The sequence below is a fragment of the Sceloporus undulatus genome, chromosome 2, assembly GCF_019175285.1.
Source record: "Sceloporus undulatus isolate JIND9_A2432 ecotype Alabama chromosome 2, SceUnd_v1.1, whole genome shotgun sequence".
In the NCBI taxonomy this organism is placed as follows: domain Eukaryota; kingdom Metazoa; phylum Chordata; class Lepidosauria; order Squamata; family Phrynosomatidae; genus Sceloporus; species Sceloporus undulatus.
The window spans coordinates 48,105,387-48,119,704 of record NC_056523.1 but is presented as its reverse complement, the minus strand read 5'-3'; the positions used below and the strand labels follow the sequence as shown (position 1 = coordinate 48,119,704).

Sequence of the window (14,318 nt, the reverse complement as noted above, 5' to 3'; positions counted from 1 at the left end):
TTAATATGGATTTAATAACTAAGATTATGAACATCAGAAAATGTTGTATCTTGTTTCTATTCTAAAAATTAATGGTTACCATCTGTACTATCAGTGTGTTGTTATGGTGATCGACACCACAGAAATGCCCATAATTTTTAATTATGCACTTTGCATTTTAAATTCTGTCTTTTTCAACTTAGGAAACATGGCACTAAACATAACTTCTAAAAACTCATTCCTGACAGATAGCTAAGAATAAGTTTCAATGATGTACTTTCAAAGTAATTTACAATAAGAAATAAAAATACCATCCAAAAAGATGAACAAACCTATGTCCCACTTCTAGTGAAACAAATCTAAGTCTTTAGGAAGTATTACCCTTAACTGGCTATCACCTGCTTGAAATGCATAGCCCATCAGCAGGACCACAACCAGTTTCCAGTCATTAGATGAAACTTCTTGGACAATATGTGTGAATCGTATTTGTATTTACGTTCATGTTTGTGTGTGTATGCACACACCTCCAACAAAAGTGCTGTCAGGATCCAAATAAAATCACTAGCTCCTCTAAGTACACCACATTCATTTAAAAGCAATGGCCTTAACAATATTACTCACATACTTTTGCCATTAAATATCTGAAATGAAAGGCTGAGCAAACCACCTGGATTACCTCTTTAGCTGTTCAAAGAATCATTCTGTCTTTCAATCCTGTCAGAAAGGGAAGTAAGCTCTAAGGATATTGATGTGATTTAAAAAGCACAGTGTACCACTTACAAGCCTTTTATTACTTAGTATTGCTGGCATTTCCTATCAGTTATGCTGAAACTGGCCTTACTAAACTCAGTGCCATGTGAGAGAATTTAATATCCTGATATCTTAACACAATGATTAAAATATATCTCTTGATATTGTTCACAACCTCTCCATTATCCAGGAAGCATCTAATAGTTTAATACATGATACCTGCCACCCCGATCATCTTGCCTTTTCTCTCCTCTAATCCTCCACAACGATTAGTCAGAAATGGAAACAGTCTTTCTTTATTCTATTTTACCCACTGAAGAAATCAATTCCTATTCTCTTCTGCTTACTTCTTATTGTTCTGATAGGGTAAAAAGGAGGCTAAATTAAGGACTAAAGGTAATAAATTATAACTAGAAGCCATTGACAATTCAAAGTTGCTATGTGACAAGAAATTGCCAAACCTAACTGTAAGAGATGTGTGACAAGGGATAACCAAAATTGCATAGGTAGTATACTGGACATTCGCTGTACGGGAAATTTCTGTCCTGCGGTTAGACTAACGAGAAATATATAGGGGAGGGGGAGACATGGGGGACAAGGAGGCCACATGTTAACTTGCTAGCTTGCTGATGCTACACTAAGGATTGCAAATATAGACTTGCTTAGGTTGCTAGCTTAAGTTGCAGAAACTAAGAATGAGACATGGTGTAATTGTCTGGTCAAACTGAACACTTGTGACAGCTTGTGGTTTCTGTGGTTTCTGTGCATAAAGGAGAGCCACCAGCCTACCTCCAACACTGGCTCTTCTTGAAGTGATTCAAAGGGTCAGTCTCTTTGCTATAGCAAATAAACAGCATATCTGAGCTACTGAACTTCTGGCTGTTGTCTCCGTCATTGTAAGTTTACTAATTACTGATTACCACCGTAACAGTTCTGCAAAGCAGGAACATTTAATTCTGAAAGTGATCAAATTATCTTTGTTCCTCCCAACCTCTGTAACAAGAAACATTTCCAGTTATGCAGAACTGATCATTCGTGGAACAGAAAAGCAATCCATCCCCTCAAGAGACATTGGACTGAGGTGAGAGTTTGGCTTTGGGTTTCCTCAGGGGATGCAAATATGGATACCAAAAAAGAGACTGAACATTTACACATTTTTTAAAAAAGAAAATGCAAATCACTACTTGTATGACAAGTATCTTTCCTTAGTAACAATTTGCAGAGGTGCAGTTCTGTTAGTCTAACACAGAGGCTTGTGCCATCCCAAAGACTAAATGTTATTATGGTACAGCTGGCCCTTCTTATACACGGATTTTTTATACATGGCTTGAAACATCCAGTTTGAAAATGTTCAAAAAAAGTATAAATTTCAAATATCAAACCTTGATTTTCAATTTTTTATAAGGGACACCGTTTTGCTATGTCATTATATTTAGTGGGACTTGAACATCCATGGATTTTGTTATACACGGGGGATCTTGGAACCAAAGCCCAGCGTATAACAAGGGTCCACTGTACAAACTTTTCTGGGAATTACAGTCTGTTTCATCAGATGCCGCTAGTGTATGGCAGCATAAAATAGAGCAGTTCTTATAAGACATAGCAAAACATGAAATACGGTTGAAGGATCCAGTGTGAGTTTCATGGTTTCCCAGGCTCATCTCTTGCCTCATGTGTTTCAGAAAAATGGTTTCCTTAACTTACTGAATCCTTAACCAAGGTGCTTCCAGACTGAGTTCTCCAACAGCTGCTACACTGAAAGGTAACTTCTTTTTTCCTAAACAGTTTCTCCATTAAGTAAAATTGCAGAAGAACAATGAAAGTATACTGGAATGCTGTTAACTGAAAATAACAACATCTAGAACTCCTGTTAACTTATTCAAGTAAGTCTATCTGGTGTTTTTGTTTTGTTTGTTCATTTTTGGTTTTTTTTGGGGGGGAGGTCAGTCTTCCAGCAAAATCTGAAAAGAAAATCTGAAAAGAAATATAATGTGCAAACTGCACAGATGTGTTCAACTCAATAAAATTTGGGCATGATGACGTTATGCCCATTAACTCTGTGAGAAATGTGAATGTTGAATTTCTATAACCACAAATTTTATATGATTATATAAACACAATCCTTCTTTTAGTGTGCAAACATTTAATTCCAAATCACATCTTGCTATCCTGTTTCAATATCATAATAGCTAATTGTGTTGAAATTTATCAAATTGCTGTCAAAAATTGTCATACTACGAGAGCTAGCATGGTTTGAGTGTTGACTATGACTCCAGAGACCAGGGTTGGAATCACTGCTCAGCCATGGAAACCTGCTGAGGGACCTTGGGTATGTCATATTCTCAGTCTCAGAGGAAGGCAATGGGGAAACCCCTTTGAACAAATCTTGCCAAGAAAACTCCATGCAAGGTTTGCCTTAAGGTTGCCATAAATCACAAATGAAGGCAGACAAGAACAACTATCTAGTATGCAAAGGGAGCTTGTAGCACCTCTGAGACTACCTGAGTAAAAGAAGTTGTAACATAAGCTTCCACATACTTAGTCTACTCCCTTGAAAGCTTAGGCTACAACTTTTTCATTTTATATCTGAGGTACAACTATCTAAACTAGAAGAAAATTTAATCTGACAAGAACATAATGAAAGACTGAAAAATTTGGCTATCATGTACCCTGCTCTAGCCAAAATTTGGCTGTCATGTACTCCAAGTCAATAACATGTTTTGAGTGAAAAGAAGGCAGCTTAGTAGTCTAGTATGAATGTGGGATGCTTAATTACCCCCATTAAGTTTCAAGACCAATATTTGCACAGACACTGTGGACTTCTTTTTGAAGCTTGAGGAGCAATGGGGGAACGGAAACAGAGCTTCCTGTTTCTTCCCATTGTGTGTTTTCACTGAAGTAGAAGACACTATTTTCTCTTTCACCTCTTTTCAATTAATAGCAAAAGCATTAACGTTTATATTTTTATGCTGATTCATACTAACTAAGTAGTCTCTAAGCAGTTTACAACATGTAAGCTAATTGCCCCAAAAAGCTGGATATTCATTTTAGCGAACTAAGGAAGGATGCAAAGCTCAACCCTGGAACCCAGGAATCGAATTCATAGAAGAGAAGACATACACACACACACACACACACACACACACACACAGAGAGAGAGAGTATATTTACAAGTATTACTCCAAATTATTCTAAATTGGACAATGAAAGAAAAAAGAGAAATGGAAGATTATTTGGAGAGGAAAGAGATTCCACAAATTTCAAAACAGCACCAAGAATTGTTGAACATGCCAATTACTCAAATGAAGATCATCAAAGTGATTAAAAGGTCAAAACCAGGCAAAGCATCTGGTACAGATGGATTAACAGCCTATTATCGATTCAATTTCAAAGGATAGTGAAGATAAATCAAAATAACAGACCAAAATCATGGGGAAATGCGATAATAACTTTTATACCGAAAGAAAACAAAGACAATACAGAACCACAAAATTACAGACCCACTTCCTTACTAAATAATGATTATAAAATATTCACACTAATTTTAGCATAAAGACTAAAGAAGGTATTAAATGAATGAATTGAAGAGGATCAAACGGGATTTTTACCCGGGCCCCAAATGAAAGAAAATTTAAGAATTGTAGCTTGTATTTTAGAATACGATGAAAAACACAACAAGAGGAAATTGGCTATGGTGTTCTTAAGATATGGAAAAAGCCTTTGATAAAGTAAATTGGGACTTTATGAAAGAAGTTCTAATAAAATGGATCTGGGGGGAATTTTATAGGTTGGATACAGATGATCTACCAAAATCAGACAGCACAGATAATAATAAATAGAGAAAAAAAACAAACCATTTGAAATAAAAAGAGGTACCAGACAAACAAACACCTTCATTTATATACCGCTTCATACTGAACTAACAGTGTCTAAGTGGTTTACAATTGCCCCAACAATCTGGGTACTCATTTTAGCGACCTTGGAAGGATGCAAGCTTGAGTCGAGCTTGAGCCCTTTCGCTGGTATTGAACTCACAACCTTAAGGTTTTGAGTGAGTGGCTGCAATATAGGCATTTAACCACTGTGCCACCAGGGCTCCTCCAATAGGACTACCCACTATCCTCACTATTATTCATAACTATAATGGAAATTCTAGCCAGGAGAATTAGAAAAGAAGAAAGAATCAAGTGTCCAAGTATACATAGGTTTAGATATAAACTACAAATTTTTGCGGATTATATGGTGGTTTTTTTGGAGGATCCAATTGACAGTGTAATAATAATAATAGGATAGACTTCTATTCCTCCCTGCTCTCAACAGTATAAGATCTTTTTTCATATATCTTAACGGCTCATTTTACACATTATTACAAGATGCAGCTCAAGCATATTTTGTTTTGCTTGTGATCACCTGTTTGTTATTTACTAATGGCACTAAAATAATTCCCACTGGATATGAGGATGGGGGGAATGCCTAGTTTTGAAGGATTTAGACTCACTTGGGAGGACTACCAGATTGCTGAGTATCTATGAAAAAGATGTACTAGATATTTGCTGAAGAAAGTGGAAGATATTTCTCTTTCCTGACTCACAGAATCATAAACACATTTTATCAATTCTGTTTCTCATAGCAAACGTGATGATGATTTTTTAGGGCTTTTCTGTGTTCTCAAGAAAGAAAAATACACAATCTTCAAATGGGGAAAAAAACCTTAAGGTAAAATGGTTTTGATAAACTGAGGGAAAAAGAGAAAACCAAAACTGCTGTTCTATACAGCAAGGAGTTGAAAAATTAACAAAAATACAAAAGTCACAGAAGGGCATCAGTAGAAGCTTAGATACAAGTCACTGAGTCACATCCCCAGTAAGGTCACAAGTAACGTGTATTTCTGTTACACCAGCATGATATCACTTTAACACCATGGCTCTGCCATATAGAATCTGAGATATGATGATGTGGTAGTTAGAATTATTTGCTAAAGGGTTTTAGTATTGTAATTTTGGGGAGTGGACTAGAGCCCTCTACCACAGAACTCTCAGTACCCAGCTAAACTACAAATCTAAAAACATTCAGAATTCTCAACTGCTATGGATGCTCTGTCTAGAAGAATTAAATACTGGGTCCTTGGGCACTTCGAAAGTGAGGCAAATATGTTTGGTGTAAAACATATTCCCTTGAGAATCAATCATTCAGTGTGTATTGGTCATGATGGCAAAGTGGAACCTCCCAGTTCAGAGGTAAAATAAACCTGAAAACTAGGCTGTCTGCAACCACCCAGAGGACCTTTTCAGCTACCGCTCCCAGATTATGGAACGGCCTGTCAGAGGAGATCCATCACATTATCAACCTGGACAGCTTTAAAATAGCTGTTAAGATGGATCTCTTCCAGCAGGCCTTTCCCGAATAGATAACTGGCCACCAAAATCGGAAACCGTTACCCCTCTGAATCTGCTACAGCCATTGTCTAATTTGTTTATTTTAAAGTATGTTTTAAATTGTGAATTGTTTAACCATTATTTTAGAGGGGGTGGGATAGTGGGATCTGAGATTGTACAGTTTAAACTTGTAAGCTGCCTCTTTGTCTCGGACAAAGAGGCGGGATATAAATAAAAAAATATTTTATTTATTTATTTAACTGTTTAAAGCTGTTTGTCAAGAAATCATTGCCCTCTGGGCCTCCTAGCATTATCTGGGTAACTGAATCTGAAAGAGATTGGAAACATTATTGTTGGAACCCAGTTCCTAGAATCCCCTAGTAAGCATGGCTACTGGTCACACTTGCTGGTGTACGCTAGGTGGGGCAAAAAAGTAACTTTTTCTACTTCTGCATTGATCTGAACAAGGCAGCTAGGTTGTTTCTATATATCAAAAGTTCAATAAATGTAAACTCTGAAATAATTTTATGGGGCCCTGAAGCTCTGCTTTTTTTTTTTCATTTGACAGAATCTGCCACAGATAAATTCTGCTGGAAAAGTTTAATTTACCTTAAACAAATTAATGCTGACCAAGCTTCAAAATAATCTTGAAATACCAACAAGGGTAATTTCACTCCTAAACTGCCTGATAATTAGAAAGCTGTGAGCTGAAAGAAGGGGAGCAATGAACAGGCAATCACTTATGGAACCACTCTCAAATCCAGAGGGTTTTGCTACACAAAGCTGTTCCAGACAGTTTGAGAACCTTTCCCATTCATTTTCAGGCATGATGACTGGCCAAGAGACTCTGTACAACAGGGCAGATGAGAGGCTAATTCAGTAATTTGAGTGCACTTTTATTTTTTCATGGTTCATAAAAAGAATTATAACAGTGGCACTGCTTCCTGCATCTGATGCCATTCATATCTGTAGTGAACTGCTTCTGGCACTGTGATAAAACAAGGACACATTGCCTCAGTAAGGCTGCAAAGATTGCATCCCTACACAGGAGACAGGAACCCCAATTAAAATCTGCACAAAAGATTCCCTTTAGACTTTTCATTGTGGACCTACATATTTTCCATTATTATAGTATCCTACAAGAAGGTCAGAGTGGTGGCAGACTTGTTTTTCCTTTAGATTCTTCTTTAATTAAAAATCTATCAAGTCATGGGCTAGGAATCTGAACAGGTTAAGAGCACAACATGAAAACTGCAAGCCCCAAATTTTACTCCCAGCTGTCACTGATTTGTCATGTGACCTTGGGCAAATCACAGTACCTCTGTGCCAGTCCCCTGCTCTGCAAAATGGAGATAAAAATAATTACCTATCTCAAGAGGATGATGTAAGACTTAATTAATTCCTATTTATAAAATACTTTGAAACAAGCCAGAGGAGTCTACAGCATTGTAACAATTATAATTGAATATTCGGGCCTTTTCCCATTTTTTTATTAAGTTTCTGTCATAGAAGTAGATCAAAGTTGGTGTATATCAATCATCGTTCCAAATCAAAGGTTTTTGGCACTTTTTTCATCTGAATAGATTCATTGTTCCTTTAATACTGTGCTATATGGATTCCACACTAAGCACAGAATCAAGGAAGGCTGTGGTCTTGAAAGGTGCCTAAGACATAGAATAAATAAATAATAAAGGCGAGATTCTATTGGATGTCAGTGGAGTCAGCAGGAGGAAAAGGACTGCAAGTGCAGCAGTGGCCAAGGAAGAAACAAAGATGAAATTGACATCATGAGGGTAAGGCTGCTGGCTCTAAGCAGTCTATTTCTTTAATCCAGGTTTTGGTAGTGGTGGCGGCATGCTCAGAGCCAAGGTAATCTAGGCTTTAGCAAGAATTGGTGCTACAGAACACACAATCTTCCAAGCCAGGCATGTCAGAGCACTTGTCTCAAAGGAACCCCAAAGAATCCAGAAATTGGTAGCTTAAACATGCAGCCTTCCCTTTGGGATGACAATGACTTTGTGTTGGTTCCTTTGCTGCTGCTTCGCAATCCTGGAAGAGGTGCAGCAGCTTGTATGAGATGGTCATTATGTGTACAGAGGGCAACCATTTAAATTTTGGTCTAAACAAACAAGCATGTTTGATCTCAGTTCACACTTCTACTTTTTTTTTCTTTTTTTTTACCTCAATGCTGCTTATCAGTTCTAGATACTGAAGATCTCGCACTCTGGTAAACGCCTATGAAAACACAGGAAGAAAAATAGAATACATCAGCAATGTGCTAATTTTTTACACTCAAAAATACAGTAGTCATCAATGTGTGACTATGGTTTATTTGCCATGTATACTAAACACAAAAATTATTATTGTGAACTAAAATAAATGGCAATGGTTACAAATGCTGTTCATACACGTTAGTTTTTACACAAGAAAAAAAAGGAATTTCTAATAGAATACCTGGAATGAATATGCCACAGGCAAAACAAATTACAGAGTTAAGTTATAGCAAGCACATTAAAAATCAGTAACATTAAGCAAACTCTGCAGTAAATTTAACCTTACATCTATAGTCATATTATAATTCAAGCAGAGAATATTTGTTTGTATTTGCCCCATGCTGCCTTATGTACCCTTGAGATACAATGTATATGTTCATAAATCACAGTAAGCCAGAATTCTTGAAAACTGAGATAATTTACTGGTGCATGCTGCCCGATCACTCCCATTGAAAACAATGGACCTTCTATCAGAAGCTTACTTACCACGATGTGAGGAACTCTGGGGGACAATGAGAGAATTTTGTATCGTCATGAGAAAAAGCTTTCTGTTCAATAATTTGGATACAAATGTTATGCAGGGGTCAGGATTATCTCCCTATGTTGTTTAACATTCACATGAAGTTATGCTTGGAACATGACTATTCATCACTTCATTGACTGAACATCTAAGAGCAGATACATGGTCAAATAGCTGAAGCTCACCGACTGATAATAAATCCAGAAAAGATCAAGGTGACAATCTGAATAATAGCTACTGTGCTCAGCAGTGTCTCCACAAATGCACATTGAATTAAATGTGTAATCTATGGAAACATCTTTATCCTGGTTTAATACTTTAATAAAACCGTATGTCAGCTTTGGCCAGAAGCTTATTTGATATATCTCCTCTACCTGTTCCTAGGGAACTGGAATTCCCACCATTGTCAACTGTACCTTTGTGCTCCCAAGAGTAGACTAGAGCAAAGCACTCTGCAGGGGGTTCCCTTTCAAAATGTTTTAAGCTACTATAAAATGCTTGCCAGAGACCTTCAGATAAAGTTTGAGATAAATGGCCCTAAGGGGGCCTAAATACCCTAAAAGGCACCAGATCTCATTTGATCTTGGAAGCTAAGCAGGGTCAGATGGATGGGAGGCCATCAACAAATACCAGGTGCTGTGGGCTACATTTCAGAGGAAGGAACTGGCAAAACCACCCTGGAATATTCATTGCGTAAGAAAACCATAGGAACTTCATGGGGTCGCCATATGTTAACAAGTGACTTGAAGACACACACAGTGACTTTGACTTACAGAGCCCTCAGCAGTCTGGGAACACCATACAAAGTGAAGACATGCACACATCTCCATCTTTATTAGTGTACTGAAGGATATTTGGTTTGGAGACTTAAATCCAAAGCACACTGCAGAAATAATCCAGTTTGAGACTGCTTTAACTGCCCTTCTAGGGAATCCTAGGAACTGTAGTTTATTGTGGCAGCAAAGCTCTCTTACAGAGAATGGTAAATGTTTCACAAAACTACAGTTCCCAGAATCAGTTCCCAGAATTTCCTAGCATTGAGCCAGGAGAGTTAAAGCAGTCTCAGACTGGATTATTTCTGCAGTGCCTTTTGGACTGAAGAGTGCCCCCCTATATATATATCTGTTCACAGAAATAAGATAGGTGAATGTGAGACTGCAGATATGTGGACAAACCTGTCAAGTTCTTACTGATGATGATTAGTATTTATTCTGTTACTTGTATCTGATGTTTTCTCAAAAGGTTTTTTAAGCTGTTGTATTTCATTGGTTTTTCATTTTTAAAAGCTACGCTGTACTTTGGAAGATAGCGCATAAATTAAGGAGGCAATGTTCAATTACAAATCCTGAATACATTACAGGAGTTTAGAACGTAATCTCAACATCCTAAATAAGCCACAGTTTTTTACATTTCTAAAACCTGCTCTGCTTAATACAGTGATGAATCTTTATGGACACAAATATTCAGTTTACAATAAGCATCTTGGTGTTTACAGTTCTATATAGTGTTGAGTATACTAGCTGCTTTTGTCATGTTAATCTGCTCTAATACTGAGAGAGAAGATTACAACATTTTCAAGCAAATAACCGCTTCCCTTTAAACTGAATACATACATAAATATCTCACAAAATAGATAAAACAAATACATGGAATGGATCCTGAGCTCTTTTCTACAAAGAGAAAATTAATTCAGTTGGAAGCTTCCACTGGAGGAAGAAGGCAATTTTGCCAGATTTTGCTTTCTCTCTCAAAACCTAATGCCACTCATCCATCCTATCCCTCTCTTATCTTCTCTGGTGAAGATTTTTGAAGATTTAAGGTCCAGAATAGACAGGAAATTAGCCAAAACTGTATCATCTGAGGTGATGCTTCTGCAACATAGAACCAGTTAGGCAACAAGCCATTAAGTTCTATTGCACTGTAGCTTTTTAATAGTAGAAAACATTTACTTGCACAAGGCAAATCAGTAAATTTTCAGTATTACCCTCTATTCATTATATTGCCCAGTGTACCCTGAATAACTGCTCTAAAAGATGATGGAGCATGGTTAAGAACAGGTTGCATACCCATAACTGTAGTTCTTCGAGTGGTCAGTTCCATGGATGCCAATGCAGCAATTCATAAGACAGGTAGAACACGACTCGTGGAGGAAGAATTGAAGAATTACAGTTACAAGTATGTACCCTGTCCTTCTCCATTGTCTCTGTGACTCACACAAATGGGAGACTCACAAGCTACACAAGGAGGTAGGAATATCATTGCAAACAAGTGAAAAGTTTACTGAACAGTAAGTGAAATGCAAGAAATCAGTATGAAACATGAGCATAATACTTCCCATTCATACAAGGCAATAATGGTGCAGAAGCAGTTTCAAGGGATGGAAATACCTTGAAATATCAAAACAAAGTATAGAAGCCAAAATGTCAAAGCTACATTCAAGATAAATTGAAATGAACCGTAACTCTCCCAAAAGCAGTGTCAACCCAATATTCAGGTCCAATCTCTAGTGAGTTATAAAGGTCATGGGCTGTGATCCAATAGGTGCCCGACAAATGTCCTCACGTGGCATCCCAGCCAAGAAGGGAGAAAATGTGGCAGTGGCCCAAGTGGAATAGCTCGAATCCAAGCTGGAGGATCCTTTCAAGTCTGTTCATATGGTAGATGAATGAGCGATGCCACCCACTTCAAGAAGCACTGTGACAAAACAGGCAATCCCTTCTTTGTTGAAAAGTAGCACAGAAAGAGATTTTGTGAGGCCCAAAAGGTCACAGAACTGTTGATGTAAAAGGCTAGAGCCCTCTACAATCAAGATGCAGCCACGGTCTCTCAAAGTCTGAAAGTGTTCTTCAGGAGCAAGGTCCTGGTTGATATGGAAGGCCGATACCATCTTAGGCAAGATGGTAACATAAAATCTCAGGATGGCCTGATCATTGTGGATGTTCAAGTATGGATGGTGCACCCAGAGAGCACAGAGCTTGCCAGCCCGCCTGGCAATAACAATTGCGATCAGGAAAGCAGTCTTCCAGGACAGAAACCAGAGACTGTAAGTAGCCATAGGTTCAAACAACATCCCACAGAGTTGTCCCAAGACTAATTCCAGACTCCACCAAAGTGTAGCAGAGGATAGAGATTCTTGCAGCACTTCAAGGAAGGATTAAGGAAACAGGAAGTTTTCCCAAAGTTGTGGAAGTTGGCAGAAATTTCACCGAGGTAACACCAGATCAAAGACGGGGATAAGCTCACAGAATGGTCGAAAGAATGAGCAATCCAGCACATGCCCGAGATTGGCCTCAGAGGGAGTAATACAGAGAGATTCCAAGAAGTCCTGAAATTTCCCCCACTTATATAAGTACGAATGCCTTGTGAAATGAGCAGCTGCAATGACATCCCTGAATGCAGCAAGAAAAGAAGCCAGTGAGCAATCCTCCATGCCCTGAGGTTGTGTCAAGCTCGGGATGCCTGATCTTGCCTCAGTAAAAGGTGAGGAGATCTGGTGTGTGTGGAGGTCAAACATAGATTCTTTGAGACAAATGGAGGAGAGGAGTGAACTATGACTGCCAGCATGCACATTGCTCTGTTCTGACAGAGCTTGACTTTTCACTAGGGTATTGTCTTCCCCAGGAAAGTGAATGGCCATGACTATGATGCCTCTTTAAATGCACCAATCCCAAAACTGTTCCATGAAACAGAGAAATTGATCGAGTTCCCCCTTGTTTGTTGAGTAATATATGATTGTGATGTTGTTGGTCAACAACTTGACTTACAGGAGTATCTCAAACGAGTAGAGCATCTCAAACAAGTGGAAAGCCTTCTACCACCAACAGTTCCAGGGTGTTGGCATCATCTTCTTGCACCCCCAGGCCTGCCATGAAGAACTTATCAAGGTGAGCTCCCCACCCCATCACTGACATGTCCACTGTGACAAGCACTTGGGGCTCAGGAGAAAGACATGCCACTCTGGATGTCGACTGCCTTCAACCACCATCAAAAGGAATGTTGCATAGTTCTCGGAATGGTGAGAATCTTGGAAAGCATCATGTCTTGTTCTCACTAATCAGGTTCAGACTGTGACACAGATAGTGGAGCAAAAGGATAGAGAGACATACCAGTGTTTAAGGACAGTGACACTCTCCAAAATCCACAACACAGAGACAGGGACACAATAATTCCTACCACAGTGAATCATAGACGAGAGAGGAAGGGTTTGGGAAATTTATATAGAAAATGCTCTTAAATCAGGCAACAGCTGCAAGAGGCTGCCAGGGCATAAATAATCCAGAAACTCTCAGATGAGACCACTGCTGACAATCATTCATGTGGAAGCAACACTTTTGTTTCTTGATTCCTGGCTTGAGTTTCTAAAGAAACTTGGACTTTGCATTATAAATTAACTATGTTACCGGATGCTCCCCTGGACCCCTGCCTTGGCTTTCTTGCTTTACCCTACTGAGTTGAACTGCCTGGCTCTGAGAACTGTAACTGGCTGGTTAGCCTCTGTACATGACTGGGTTTGCTACTACCTTGTCTCTAATGGACTTTGCTTAGTACAGTGGTGCCTCGGGATACGAAATGATCGCGTTACGAAATTTCCGGGATACGAAAAAAGTCGGATTGGCAAAAACTGTTTCGGGTTACGAAATATTTTTCGGGTTACGAAATTCATTTCGGCGCGAAATTCAAATGCTGCCATAGGCTTTCCAGTGCTAACGGAGTATTTCGGGTTACGAAATTTTCGGGTTACGAAAGGAATGGCGGAACGAATTAATTTCGTATCTCGAGGCACCACTGTACTTCATCCCTGGCTAGCCTCCAAGGCAGGATAGAAAAGATTGCAGTGAGATATGACGACACTTTGCTGTCACAGAAAAGCTGCCAGCACTGCCACAATCTTTGTGAAAATATGGGGAGCCATGCTGAAACCAAAGGACAGAACCTGAAACCAGTAGGCCTTTTTCCCCCACTGTGAAGCACAGAATCCATTAGTGAGATGCTCAAATCGAAATACAGAAGTTGTCCTGGACTGCAGCCAGCACACACAAACAACACTGATGGCTCAGCAAGGTAATTAGCAAGCAACTGGAAACAGTCCACAAACCTGCAAGGAGTGAGAGTTAAGGAGCAAGCCGAAAGCCAGAGTCGAAGTCAGGAAAACAGAGGTCAGAGTAGTCAGTCCAGTCCAGGGTCAGGGTAGCCAGAAGTAGCAAGAGTCCAGTCTGTTCCAAGGTCAAGAGTCAAGGCAACAAGGAGTCAGGATAAACGGAGCCAGTGCTAGCAGCAATCACACCAAAGGATCATGCAATAAACTCTGGCACCAAGTTAGCATCTCACAGATGGTTAAGTAGGAGATTCTCTCCTCGGTGCCAGCTGCGGCTTGTTTGCCAATTGTCTCTCAGCAAGCCTCCTGGACCTGCGTCTGCCAGC

The 14,318-nt window shown here is 39.1% G+C and overlaps 1 protein-coding gene across 6 annotated transcripts in view; it reads right to left on the bottom strand.

Annotated features, from left to right (window-relative positions):
* The window catches only part of IFT122 (intraflagellar transport 122), an 89,264-nt gene that overhangs the window by 29,935 nt on the left and 45,011 nt on the right, over positions 1-14,318 (bottom strand). For all 6 annotated transcript variants that reach the window (XR_006102091.1, XM_042450964.1, XM_042450967.1 and 3 more), the window contains one exon: positions 8,286-8,339. Coding sequence is in view for 5 of the 6 variants with exons in the window: in XM_042450964.1 (XP_042306898.1) it covers positions 8,286-8,339 (54 nt within the window). In the remaining variant the exon portion in view is untranslated. The remainder of the gene's footprint in view (positions 1-8,285; positions 8,340-14,318) is intronic.